The following is a 14337-nucleotide window of genomic DNA, read 5'->3' on the forward strand; positions in this document are numbered from 1 at the left end:
GGGCACGATTTGTAGTGCGAAAAATACCACGTTTTGAGCAACTGTATTAAAAAATCTATTAATATTACGTTGTTTTCAATAATTATTCCGCATTTTCATGAAGAAAATAAATAAAACAAGCTGAGTCTTGATAGTCACGTTGTGAATTCGGAACTATAGTCCAGTGCCAACTGTTAGTTTCGCCAAGGAACATATAGATGGCGCTGTTACAATTTTACGAAATAAATATCGCGTATTTTTATTTAACGAAAATTTATTTACTATGGGCTCTTGAATAAAAAAATAAACAAAATATTGAAGAGATATATGTAAATAAATAAGTTCCACATTGACTTTTCATCGTTACAAATTAATATTAAGACAATAAAACTGAAAATAATATTGTTTCCATTGCATCCGTGTAACTATTTTAAGATTGCTAAATTTGACATAAGAGCGATATTACTTTAATGTTAAAGTCGCGTCATGGTACGAACAGAGTGAATGAATAGTCACAAAGCTGCCAATAAAACATCATAGTTTTAACATTACAATTAAGCTTACTTTAAGCGCGTTATGGACGTTACGACGAAAAGTCAATGTAAAGTTAAAGTAATATTATTTTACGAGGTTGTGGTAGGCTCCCAGGTATCTTAAGGCTTCGCCTATACCTACTCATTAATCACTTGATTTGAACCAAATCGTTGCTGAGCTTATAGGTAGGCACCGCCGACGGCTAAGTGGGTTTTTCTTCTTACTTAATAGCTGGGCTCCTGTCGGTCGAGTAGTCGCCAATCATCTCTGTTCAGCGCCCCAACCTTGAGTTCCTGATGCGACACGATTATTACCTTTTATCCTTATCTGATGTAATATCTGATAAGGGTAATTGGGTAATAGTTTTTTAAATAATTGGAGTAAAGGTTACAGTTTTCTTATTTCACAGATATTAGTACAAGTACGTATTTCTACTCCTTGTGAAAGAGCTCGTCCACTAGAAATGACCACGTTTCACTGCCGCGTTACCTATTTCAGCCGCCAAGCAGTAATGTGAGCATTACTCTGTTTCGGTTTTGAAGGGTAAGGGTGCTGGTGAAATTACAGGCACATGGGACTTGTGAACTTATGTCTCAGGGTGACAGGCGCAGTGGTAGTGTCTCTCAGATCTTTGCGATTTAAAGTTCTGAGTGGCGCTGCAACTGTTATGGACAGGCGTGTCGTTTACCATCAGGTGCATGACTTGTTCGTCCTGTCGCTTGGTACCATAAAAACAAAACAAAAAGTAGGATGATATTTGTACAATCACGTCGGCGTCGCGCCGGGCCGTTAATGTTTGGCAATGGACGCGTCGTCGACGCTCGGCACGCTGTCGCAACGGAGCGTTTCTTAAGTGCCTGTAGAATGGTAACGTAACATTCAAATAGAGACAGGGAAATGTAAAAGTGAAGGTTTGTTTGGTGGAATATTGGCAGGGCGCGCCGACGGACGGCGAGTTCCGGCTGTCGGACCCGGACGAGGTGGCGCGGCGCTGGGGCCGGCGCAAGCAGAAGCCCAATATGAATTACGACAAGCTCTCGCGGGCGCTACGCTACTACTACGACAAAAATATTATGACTAAGGTAAGCAATGCCGTGAGCAGTCTCAATTTAACCGAATGGTGTTAAATTCGCTTTGATGGGTTCAGTGTTGCATGTTGGGGGTATTGTTGCCTTCAGGTGCACGGGAAGCGCTATGCGTACCGCTTCAGCTGGGCGGGTCTGGCGGCGGCGTGCCAAGCGCAGGCGCCCGACCATCCGCCCTACTGGGCTTATCTCTCACCCTCGCAACCCCCACACCCCGAGGGCGTCTCCACGGGCGCCTCCGGGGCGCCACAGTCGCTGCCTCGGCTGCACCCGCCGCACGCGCCTTCGAACACGCAGTAGTTGCGCAAAAAGCGCCAAGAAAAAAGCTATTTCTTTGTGAAATGTGACAAAAACTAGTATATACAAGTCACTTGAAAATGCCATGGGGTGTGTACTCCAGTTTAGTCATCAAGAAGTGACGAATCCTCGTTTATGCCTCGCTGAATTAACACTGGACCAGGGACACCACCGCTTTTCCTTTAAGTTCCACTATAGAAAGTAAACTACGGCTTGTTCCCGCGCGCGGTGATTTCGCGTTAATAAGCTGTACCTACGATTTCTCTCAGGTACATATCTCCATCTAATATGTGTAATAAACATTCAAATTAGTTTGCAACGCGGAAATGCGTGCGTGTCAGCGACAGGCCTATTCTAAAATATTTAAAGTAGGTACGCGTTGTGACATTCACTAGTGTCTGTATTAATGCTTGTAAGTATGTTAGATACAGATATAGTATCTGTTTCAATTTCTTTGTGCATAATTCCTTTTAGAATCATACAAATCTTTAAATGTACCTTCAGTAAAATATACGTAATATAAAATAGTCAAACATTTGACGTTACTCAAAATGGCCAATGAAGTTCCATTCCCCTACTTTAAATCATGTGTATTAATTAATAATGTATATGTATATATAATTGTATATTGCCAGTCGGTGTTTAAGTTACCTTTACCTTTACCTTTTTCACCTTTATTCTGTTGAGCTGTATACACACTTATATACCTGCCCGTATTGGGACGTTAACAACGATGTTTATTATTTTTTCATTAATTAATTTTTAGCATTTATTGCCTTCAACAATCGGCATATTATAATATATGATAATTGCAATGACTCTAGGTATTTAGAGTTCCTTTGTTATTTTATGAGTTTTATGTTGTTTTGACGTTGTACATTTTGTTTATCTATTTAGGTTTTCTTAATAATACAATGCTACTAAAATTAGTTCGCTATGGAGTAAATAATTTTGTTAACATATTGTTCAAATAATGTAAATGTAAATTAAATAAAGTTCCTTGTAATTAAGTGATTCGTTTATTTTATTGTTCCTTCCAAAATACTACGACGCGTTGCGCAAATTCGATACTTAGTGCTATACATAATACTAGTGTTACTTATTAATGTGTGATGCTTCTCCATTGATTGGCTGCGAGCGCAATTTATTGACTATGCGTATAAATTTAAAAATGCATAATTTGAATTGGATTTTTAAAAGAACATTCTTTGAAATAGCCCATTCCGTGTCGAATGTAGCTTATGATGGTGAATCAAAAACCGATGGATGAGGTTACTAATACACGCATAAAAGTAACATCTAAGTAAGGTTAGGGACCCTAACAAAATAATTATGTGAGTTTTTGGACTGTTTTATTTATTTATTTAGCAAACCAACAGGCTTCCACATGATTTTGATTACTATAGAGATTATAATTTGTAGAGTAGATTCTTATGGGTATTCCAATTATAGGCAAGCTCCTAAGTGGAACAAAATGCTGACTTACAGAATTATAAAAATACGCGAGCATATCATAAACCTACACTTTGTTGTTCTTTGTAAAAATTTAAAAATAAGTTATTTAATCGATTACCTGTAACTATCGTAAAAATAGGGTGGTTTGCATTAATATTAGATATAACTACACTATGTGGTTTTTATTTCGTTATTCTATCTATACGTGTAAAATGTATCAGTTTGCCGGGTTCTCTTTTTGTTTTGTTTAAAGTATATTTAAGGGAATATATATTAGATATTGTTAATTTTAAATAAGTATTTTTTCCTTATATGTGTAACTATTATTCCCGCAATAAAATAAAAAACTGGTTGATGACTGTACCACCTCAGTCAACCGTGACCATGGGACCTGTAAACGGCGAAAGTGTAAAGGTGGGTCGTGGGTCAAAATATCTACGTCTCTAGCTGTTTTTTAAATAGAGTATTGAATTCGTTGCATACTATAATTAAATGGATGAGTACAATCATCGAGGACAGAACTGTTGCAACTTACATTTGTACAACAAATTAGAGCTGTGAGCCTAGAGCCAAGAGTCATTTGTATGTATGATACCTAAGAAGCTGGTGAGTGGTTTTTGTCATAATTTTAACAATAAGCGTGTATAACATTTTAGTCAGTTGCAAGAAAATGATGCCATGTAGACCGGCTGATTATTTTTGGTTACACTCATGTCAGTTCTACGGCATATTATACACCATCCAGCTAAGTACATTAGTCTGCTTAGCCAAACAGAGCTTTATCAAATTTCGTGATTAAAATAAATGGTCAATATTATTTGGAAAATTCAAGAAATTTTTCAAAAAAAATTGATTTTAAATACTGACCAGAGCCACCGATGCATTGTGTTCAGAGCTGGGCTATTTACGTTATCATTACTAAAATTAGATCAGTAAAATTTGCCAATTTGTAATGGCACTTAGTACCTAATTATAGACATAGACATACTTTTATTGGCATAATACAACAACACAAAACCATATAAAAAACAGTTTGCATACAAATAATTATTTGACATATAATTACGACTAAAATTAAAATAAACATATAAAGTAGATAGTCTGATATGGTCCGTGTTGCAGCGTCATGCCAACACGGGACTCAACTCAGCATGTACAGCAGTAACGTACCACAGCGCTGGTTTCCAGTAAGCCCGTAGAGCTTGAAGCCAGCAATAAACACAAAATAAAAATATATAAATACTGCTACATATTAAATTGACAATAGTCAATACAAATATACGCGATTTAAATCCGGAAAAATAGTTTCATTTCGGAAAAATAGTTTCATTTCATATTATTATATAAATAGGAAATATATAATAATATAAATAGGAAATGAAACTATTTTTCCGGATTTAAATCGCGTATATTTGTTTGTTTTTTCAAACAAACCGACGTTTCGGGCCCTTTACAGGTTCCATGGTCACGGTTGACTAAGGTGGTACAGTCTTCAACCAGTTATGTCTAATATTAATGCAAACCACCCTATTTTTTCACTATAGTTACAATAGTTATTAATTAAATGCCTTATTTTTAATTTTACAAAGAAAACATTCCAATTTACGCTACATTAAGTTTTACAAATTATTTTATTGAATGAATTTTTATTAAGTTTAATTTATTGTTAATTATTAATAGAAATTAGAATAAACTAAAACATATTAATTAGTACTGCAGTCTTATGTCTGTTTTGGTTTTTTCATTAGAGGAAATACTGGATCCCAAACTGGTGGTACGGAGAAACCCTCTTCCCTGTTGAAATTAGATTAGATTAAAATAGTTTCATTTCCTATGTGTAACAATCGCGAAAACCTAAGAACTCGATATATTATACAAATTATAATTCATACGTAAATAAACATATATAAAAGCAAGATAAGACAAATAATGATTATATCAAAACTCTTACATACTAAGATCCAAATATAATGCGACTATAGGGTTATACTCTGTCAGCGAACCCTTTACCTCGAAAATGCAGGAACAACACGACCACCCGCGGGCAAATCGGCCTGATATGATGATAATAGCTTTTTAATTTTAATTTTAAAAGATATACTGAATATTTTAACCTTTTTAATAAAAAAAAAAACAACCTCATAGTTTGCTTTTCGGCTTTTTTATTGGAATTACACCTGGTAAATAGGTGAAAAAGTTCTATTGGAATCGGTTGAAGGAAAGTGCGCGAAACCGGATTCATCCTCTAGTTTGCCACCCTTAGAGGTGAATATTTTCTTCAAATTTAAATGGGACCAATACTGAGGTATATACCCTCTTTCCACCAAAAAACAATCATCCAAATTGGTTCCCAAATACCGGAGTTATCGCGTAACATACATACAAAACAATACAGTCGAATTGACAACCTTCAATCAATAACATTTTATCTCATATCACAAAAGATGACTCCAATTTTTTAAATAATTTTTGCTGGGTTGTAAACAGGTTATCTTCGAGTTTTGGGACAGCCCGTGTAAAGCAATTGATGGTTTGTGAGTAGTGGCTACTGTGCCTTGTTCTTCTTTTGCTTAGTTATATTTTTATTATTTAATATCATTAGTGGTGTCCGTTGCAGTTGCATTCACTGCAGGAACGATGTAATGTACATTTGGGTTTTGTTATGTGTATGTTTCAAGTGGCGAGTCAAATAATATAATAACATCTCTGTGTCGAAAGTCAGTGCGCAGTAAAGATTGTGGGTTGCAGTCTAGCTGAGATAAATTATAATTTCACGGGCACTAATATGGGGCTAAACCATAAGTGGGAATTCCTTGACAGGACTGGCGCATGGCGGGCGGTGGCCGAAGATAGGCGACTGCGGTGCGGTGAAGCGGGAACAACGTTGCCGCATGGCCTTGCCGAGGCGGACGCGCGGTGCGATAGCGGCCCACGCACGCGCGCGTCGCTGCTGCGCAACATTTGGAGTCATTTGTTATTATTGTACTTAATTTCGTGTTATACTTTTATGAAGAAGGCATCTACTACAATCGTAATTTACTTTTTTAGTATACCGCTATTTAATAACGGAGAGACCTTTAAAAAACTGCAGGGCGTTACATGGCTCAAAGAAATCAGCCCCGTTCCTTTCTACATAAATTTTGATTATAGTGACTCTCCCTACCGATTCTAAGGGTATTCAAGAAGGGCACTATAACCTATGCAAGCCCAGGAACCTTCTCAGTCCGGTCCCGACGACCACAAATCAACCCGTTTGCATTGACTTCATCCGGTTCTCAGAAGGCTAGTGCCTTGGGTCAGCTGTCCCGGATACAACACCCCCTTATTTTCCAGATAGATATTTCGCTACTAATGGTTGCCATTGCCACCGCTAAGCCGTCGACTCTTAAGTCTACGACATTGTATTGCACGTTTTTTTGCTGTATAAATCCGAACCGAATAAACAGTGGTGCATACATTAGATATTTATTTTTATTTTTTATTTATTTATTTATTTATTTCAGGCAACTAGGACCCATAGATACATACCTTACAGACTAACATACATATAATATAACGATAATATAATAAAACAATAACAGAAATATTAAATAAATACCTTAAATACAATATAACATGATAATATACATATAACACTATTTATTTACACGTATGTACTTCGACGTGTGACGCAACGTGGGTGTCCGGTAGCCGTCCTCGGAAACGCATGACACCCTTCGGCCAAAAGCCTTCTCTCATGAAGGTCGACAGGTGTTGAGTTGGTACTCGCACCACAAATGTATTAAAATTCACGTTGTGGCGCGACTCCAACCGCTCGACCCTCAGGTTTGCATTGGCCTTCACTCGCATGTACTCCACAATATCTGCAGACTTGGTGGAGTAATGAAGACGCGACACGTATAACAACGTCGTCGGTACCGCTGGACGCAATAAATGATTCGGGCCAGTCAGGGCGGTGCCACTAAGGTTTCGGCTGATGTTCTTCTTTTTCTTTTCCACCTTCCGAAAGCCGTCCTCGTCGCACTGATCAACTCGTCTCGGTGGTACTGACGACGCAGCTCCAGATACGAGTTTCTTTTTCAGTTTTCCCTTCATTGGTTGCCTGGGTTGTGATTGTGGAGTACTGGGTCGGGCAGCGGCAACAGCTGCGTAATCACGTGAAGGGGTCGTCTCCGGCGGGGCGGGGTGCGGGGAAACGCGCGCGGCAACAGCGCCAGAGGTCGGTGACACATGCATGTCAGCCGACTTAAAACTGCTGAAAGAAGCATTTTGCGCCCCGCGACAAGTGTTCACGTTGCAGGCCTCAGGTGACCTACTTACCGAAGCCGCACTACTAAGTAATGCAACTTGGGCACGCAACTCACTGATGGTGTTGTCTGAGGCCTCCAACTTACACTGAACTTCAGCAAGGCTTGCTTTTAGGGACGTGATGTCCTTCAGCAGCCTGGTGACGTCGACGTGGTCGAACGTGGCAGGGGGCAGCTTATGCAGCTCCTTCGCCACGAATGCAGGCACGTCGTCTGGGTCGGTCTCCTTGAACAACGTAATGATGTCCTGGAGACTCTTCACTCCTCCATCTCTCCGACGAGACGGCATCTGCTCGGCTTTGCCAAACGTCCGGAAAAGCAGCGCCTTGCCACTGCAAATCTCTTCTTCTTTGAAATTTGACTTGCAGATCTGCACGATGCTGACTTCGTCCATGGTATCTATGGCGTGTTGTATAAACGCCAACAGTTCGTTGGCTATGAGTTGCTGAGAACCCATAGTCAATTACGTGCAGCGGCTATTGCCGCGCAGGTCGCGAATTATTATAATTCTTATTGTGTAGTGGAGCACGTCCGAATCCGAGCGTGCACCGCACCACACTGATGATATAGAACCGTTTGTCCTGCAAAAAAACGCACATACATACAAACGCATTCAAAAACTGCAACTGCGCGAGGCGTCACGTCTCCCTCGCCTTAAGCCCTCGTCTAGACCGCTACTAAGAAGTGCTAAGTTCCGGGGAGCCCGTAGTCTCCTCGGAACTCCTTATCTCTCGGGTTAGTAGATATAGGGCCTATAGACCAGTTCAAGTCTTATTAATTGCTTATTTAAAATAACTCATCGCTTGCGTTTTGCAGTTTTTCAAAGAAAGTTATAATTTTTTTTAAATTCTAATGTAAGTGTGCATTTGACCTCAATCTCACCTGATGGAAAGTGACGATGAGGTCGACGATGGAGCATGTAGACCTAAATAATGACTATTCACTCTCGCCTTAAAAAGGTTCAAGTTATAACGTTCAGGGAAGAAGTCTGCAGGCAGGGGATTTCCACTCAATAGCCGTTCGCCATATAAATGTGGAAGCGTAACGCTTCGTTGCGAATCTTTGGAATATCCACAAGATAGGGGTGGAAGCCAAGCCTACGCCTAGTCCCCCGAGAATGGAAAGGGGAAGGCGGAATTAAATCGTGTAAATCCGTCGCACACTCTACGTGAAATATCCTGTAAAATACCGATACGCAGGCAACTTTACGGCGGTGTTTAAGGCTCTGCAGCTTCGCCTCTACTAATTCCGAGTCACCTATAAGCCTCTTGGCACGCTTGTCAATTGAATCCAAGGTGGCCAGTTGGTATGTAGCAGAGTCATCCCAAAGATGGCAGCAGTACTCCATACACGACCGGAGTTGTGTTTGATACAGCTGAAGCAACTGTCCCGGTGTGAAGTAACGCCTCACCCTGGAAAGGATGCCAAGCTTCCTGGCTGTATTTTTGGCCATGGATCAATGTATTTGCCGAAGTTAGATTGGACGACAGGTCCATTCCAAGTAGCTGGAGACGATCGGCTATCGGTATGGATATGTCACGAAAAGCTAGAATCAGCTCAAAGGGACTCCGTTTGGGGTAGAATAGATACGCCTGCGTTTTGGTAACGTTAAATTTGACAATATTGGCATCGCCCCAATCACAGACTGCCTGGAGCGTCAAATCTAAACGGCTAACCATGGACTCTTGACAAGACTGGATTTCTTCTTCACTGACCCTTGCATTGGTCAAGTACCTATCTACAACTGTGCTGTCATCAGCATAGACAAAGGTACCTGGAATTAACATATCATTGATATGCAGCAGAAAGAGAGTTGGAGACAGTACGGAACCCTGAGGGACTATCGCCATATGTTCGGAAGAGTAGCTTTCTAAGACCACTCGAATCGAATGTTCGCTCAAGAAATCCGAGATCCAATTGCATAGGTCAATGGGAAGCCCATAACATGGAAGCTTGCTTAAAAGCTTGCGTGTCAGACCCTGTCAAAGGCTTTAGATGTCCAAAGACAGTGCAAGTGCTTCGCCTTGCTTTTCTATAGCCTCGCTCCACATGTGACAGGCATACACAAGAAGATCCCCGGTAGACAGGTAGATAGATAGATTCCATACTGGCGATCACTGAGGAGGTCATTGTCTTCAAGGTATGACAGACGACTGTTGTTGAGTACACGTTCCATATTCTTGCAGAGTATGGAAGTGACTGAGATATGTCTATAGTTGACAGGGTCAGCTCTGCTACCCTTTTTGGGCACAGGTTGCATATCAAACGATACCTCTACTTCTGTTCTTCGTCTTATTGTATCGATGGCTTAGGATATTCGCTGATTATTGCCCAAGGTGCGTACAGAAAAGGAATGGTGCGTCGTGCGCGGAGGCTATTTTTTTTTCTCTAACATCATTGCAAAGTTTAAAAATAAGGCTAGCACACAAAATGCTGATGTTCTCTGATGGAAGAGAGCTTTGTAGCATCCATCGGAGCGTCGCCAGGGAGGCGTACGCGCATGCGGCAGTGGTTGCGAAATGGCGTCGCGAACAACAACGTTGCTGCTACTCTTTTCTCTCTCTTGTGGTGAGCTTTACTGGTACTTGAGTTCCTCTTATTGGTGTTATAATTTGTGTTCTTCGTGATCTGCACATTTAGGTTGGACTGCACAACATCAGATTGTGTGTCGTGTGTTTCACGAAATCGAAGCAACAACTCGACTTTTTGAGTCATAGCAAGTCTTAGACAATCTAAGCATGCATAATTACTATATTTGTTGATAAATCCGACGACCTCCTTGGTCGAGTGGCTTGCACACCGATTTTCAAGGTGTCGCCATCTCTGAGGTCCCGGGTTCGATCCCCAGCCGGGTCAATGTAGAAAAGCTTTTCTATATTGTCTCGGGTCTGGGTGTTTGTGGTACCGTCGTTGTTTCCGATTTCTATAACACAAATGCTTTAGTAACTAACTTTGGGTTCGGAGCAACGTATGTTATGTTGTCTAATGATGTTGTTGTCTAAATCCATTTCTGTTGAATTTGTGTGTATAAGCATTTGAACTAAGTTAAAATTATGTCGCGATTAAGCTGTAATTATGGCCTTCAGTATAAAGAATTGTAATCGTATCATAATTAAGACAAAGAACGAAGTTACTATAAGTGGGAACAATGGATTTGAGCTTGCAACAGGAAATCGCAAAAATATGTAGGTGTTCGTAGACACATTGTATTTTTGTCAATAGCGTGGCGTGAGACGCGCGGCGCGTGTAACGCATCGTGGGCATCGGCACAGCTAGATGCGCTGTTGGCGGAGTACGACCGCGAGGCGTTACCATCGCCAGCGCCTGCGCAGGTTCAGCTTGACCTCGACGTGCGACACGCCGTCGTCATGGAGCGGGACTCTACTGTTAGACTGTTGGCAGATTTACGGCTGGTTAGTACAGACTTGTGACGAGTGACCTCCAAACGTCCAAAAAATTTGTCGTGTGGTGCATTATTTTTTATAATACCAAGTGACGGGACAAACAAGTCGTGGGATTGGTGGTAAGCGACACGCTTGTCCATAACAGTTGCAGTGCCACTCAGAGCTTTAAAACGCAAATATGGTACTGCCATTGTGCCCATCAACCCTGAGACATAAGTTGACAAAACCCATGTGCCTGTAATTTCACCAGAACACTTGCCCTTCCAAACCGGGACCCAGTAATGCTCACATTACTGCTCACCAGCAGAAATAGCTACGAAACGATTGCATGTGTAGGGGAGAGCGGGGTTGAACGTTCCGATTTTCAAATAATTTGCAGTTTTATACTGAAAATGAAGGATTTGATTTTCAACATGTGGAAATGTTGAACAAATGTTTATCGCTTTTTTATCGCTTTTTGTAATAGTATAGTCACTTCTACTAATATCTCAATAGTCTTTTTCATAGAGGCTAATTTTTGACAAATTTCGGAGCGGAACATTCAGCGCCGCTCTGGGGCGCGTTGTTCCGCCTTTGAGGCAAATTGTTCCGCCTGAGTTACCACAGAATAAAGATTTTCTTAAATAAAACAACCTTTTTTTATAATTATATGTATGTAATGTATATATTATGCACAACTAACTTAAAAAAAATACATTCTTATTCATCAGCAATATTATTCATCGATCATTTTTTCATCTGAATCACAGTTGAGACACACATAAGTGACTCTGTCATCTTGTCTAAATATTTGACATGAGCCCGTTTGTAGTTTGGCATCCCTAAAATAAAGAAAAATGGTCATAAAAATTTTAAGCATAATCGCAGGCCAATGGGGAAGTTGTTCCAAGGAACAACCAGCCCCTCGAGAGAGGAACTTATAGCCCCAAATTACATTTTTATACGAAGACTGACATACCGGCAAAGTAATAGAATCAATCAAAAAAATACTCAAACAGTAAGATTCCTTACTAATGTCACTGCAATTTAGAAAAGTTACGTATGAATCGGCCCACAATAAACAAAGACGACGAAAAAATTTACTTACGTGATATTTTGACAGCTCCACGCACATAGCCACACGTCGTCGCCGGAGTTACTGAAATGGCTGCCGGCAAGACGCATCACCTGACGCTTTAACGACGCGCTTCACATGTATTGCTACATATTATTTTCCTTGCAAAGTTATTGCTGTGAGAACAACTTACCTCGGGAACTACCAGTCCCGGTCTCCCCTACAATATCTGTAGTGTACAAAAGGAACAAAACAGATCCAAGGAATGGATCCTTGAAGAACTTCTCTGGCAACAGTGACGGTGTATTGGACATCAGAGGCCCATCCTCTCCACGGACTTCCACTTGCTGAATACGACAGCAGTGAAAGCTATTTAAACTAATTAACAGTACTAACAGTCGACGTCGAAGTATCTATTTCAGATTCAGATACAGACAAAAATACAAGTTAATTAGATAAATATAGGGTAACTACGTTACAAAACAACAAAATAAGAACAGCAAAAATATGAAATAGGTATTTAAACCAATCTTGCCTTTTATTTACCACACACAACAATACAAGACAGAACATAATAACAATAGCATCAGAACAATAACATTGCGTGGGAGGAACTCCGTTCAATCCTTGTGGCTGTGTGTCACGCGTTACAGATTTTCAGCCTGGCCTTGTTGACTCATTGTTTTTCTAACATAAACTAATTCAAGTGCGTCCCCGTCACGATAAACAAGGTATGAGTTCTTTCACACGTTATGTGGTAATTTTGCGCAGTGTCAACCACTGTTGCAGCCAGAGTTATTGTACTTAGATAGATACGGCGTGTAGGTCATGAAAGCTGATCAGTAACCAATGTGACGGATGATTATTAAAAAAAAACATGACTTTTACCCTATTGTGACAGAGCTATGTTAAGCGGTGGACTATTGTGTATTAGCAATGAACACTTAGCGCATCGTATTACAGAAGTGGAAAGATAGTCGGCTTTCTTGGAACGCGAGTGAGTGGGGTTGCGAGTCGACCTTGGCATCGGCCGAGCGGCTGTGGCTGCCCGACGTGCAGCTGCTGAACGCGGCTGAGACTGTTGTCGGCGATCCGCTGCGGGCGCGCGTACATAGCGACGGCTCTGTCGCGTGGATTTCGCGCCTCGACCTCTCCACGCCGCTCGCCATGCAACTACAAGATTGGCCTAGCGATACCCAGACGTGCGTCTTCAAATTTGCGTCCCGAGCGCACACTATTGAAGAACTAGACTTGTCTCTAAAGGACTCATCGGTACAAATTTAACCAATACGTTTCTTCCTTTTAGAGCTACTCGACTGTGCTTGAGCTTATCAATATTTGTTATTCAGTACGCGACGGTGTTCGAAGCCAGCGCATGGGAGATCGTGTCCCTATCGGGTTCGGTGGACACGTGGCAGGCGGCGGACGGGACGCGGCGCGTAGGCACGTACGGCGCGGCGCTGCGCCGGCGGGCGCCCGCGCACGCGCTGGCCGCTGCCGCCGTGGCCGCCGCCGTCGCGATGCTGCTACTCGCCGCGGCGCTGCTGTCGCCACAAGATAGGGCGCCGCTCTGCGCTTGCGCTGCATTTACCACTTGTTTGTGGTGAGTATTGTGCACGCAGTGCCGCTGCCACCTTTGGGACGGCTCTGCTCGATAACAGCTCGTTGCCTTATTAGTAACGACGCTTTTGTGAAGTCGAAGCAACAAAATGTTGACTTTCATGTTTCACTTTCATTTTTTCATGTTTCCTCCTTCGCTACTAGACTTCTGGAACACTTCATTCGTACGTTATTGATACGTATATACAGCTCATTCCACGAAGCGCTTCGCTTTCTCCTTCCACGCAATAGGAAGCCCATAGCTTAAGAAATGGAGTACATGGCCGGCATTTGTGTTTCTTACACTACTACAATTTAGTAATGGGCATGATAGAGGTAAATGCGTAACGTCGTCGAGCGTCGGTGATGTCGTGCTCATGTTATACATACGAGCGTCCCGCTACGTCTACGGGACACGAAGGGAAGTACTCTAAATATTGTAGATAGGATATTTCGCTTCATGGAGACTTATTTTACTCAAAAGCAAGTAATCTGCACCGAAAGGCTCCCGAAAGTCGCTCGCCTCGTCCGGGAATCGAATCTACCAAATGTAAAAAATTGCGAAAAGCTCCCGCAGCCGGGACGCGAGACGCGCGAAGAACAGAAAAGACTTGTTTAAACGA

The 14337-nt window shown here is 41.5% G+C and overlaps 1 protein-coding gene across 1 annotated transcript; it reads left to right on the forward strand.

Moving 5' to 3' along the window:
* Positions 1-6135: 6135 nt before the first annotated feature.
* LOC113228872 (neuronal acetylcholine receptor subunit beta-4-like) lies at positions 6136-14253 on the forward strand. The gene is made up of 5 exons (XM_026462294.1): positions 6136-6316; positions 10880-11070; positions 13079-13387; positions 13465-13718; positions 13880-14253. Coding segments are annotated over exons 1-5 (936 nt in total). The 3' UTR covers positions 13881-14253.
* Positions 14254-14337: the final 84 nt, after the last annotated feature.

This window comes from Hyposmocoma kahamanoa, unplaced genomic scaffold (assembly GCF_003589595.1).
Source record: "Hyposmocoma kahamanoa isolate Upper Pololo Valley unplaced genomic scaffold, ASM358959v1 245, whole genome shotgun sequence".
In the NCBI taxonomy this organism is placed as follows: domain Eukaryota; kingdom Metazoa; phylum Arthropoda; class Insecta; order Lepidoptera; family Cosmopterigidae; genus Hyposmocoma; species Hyposmocoma kahamanoa.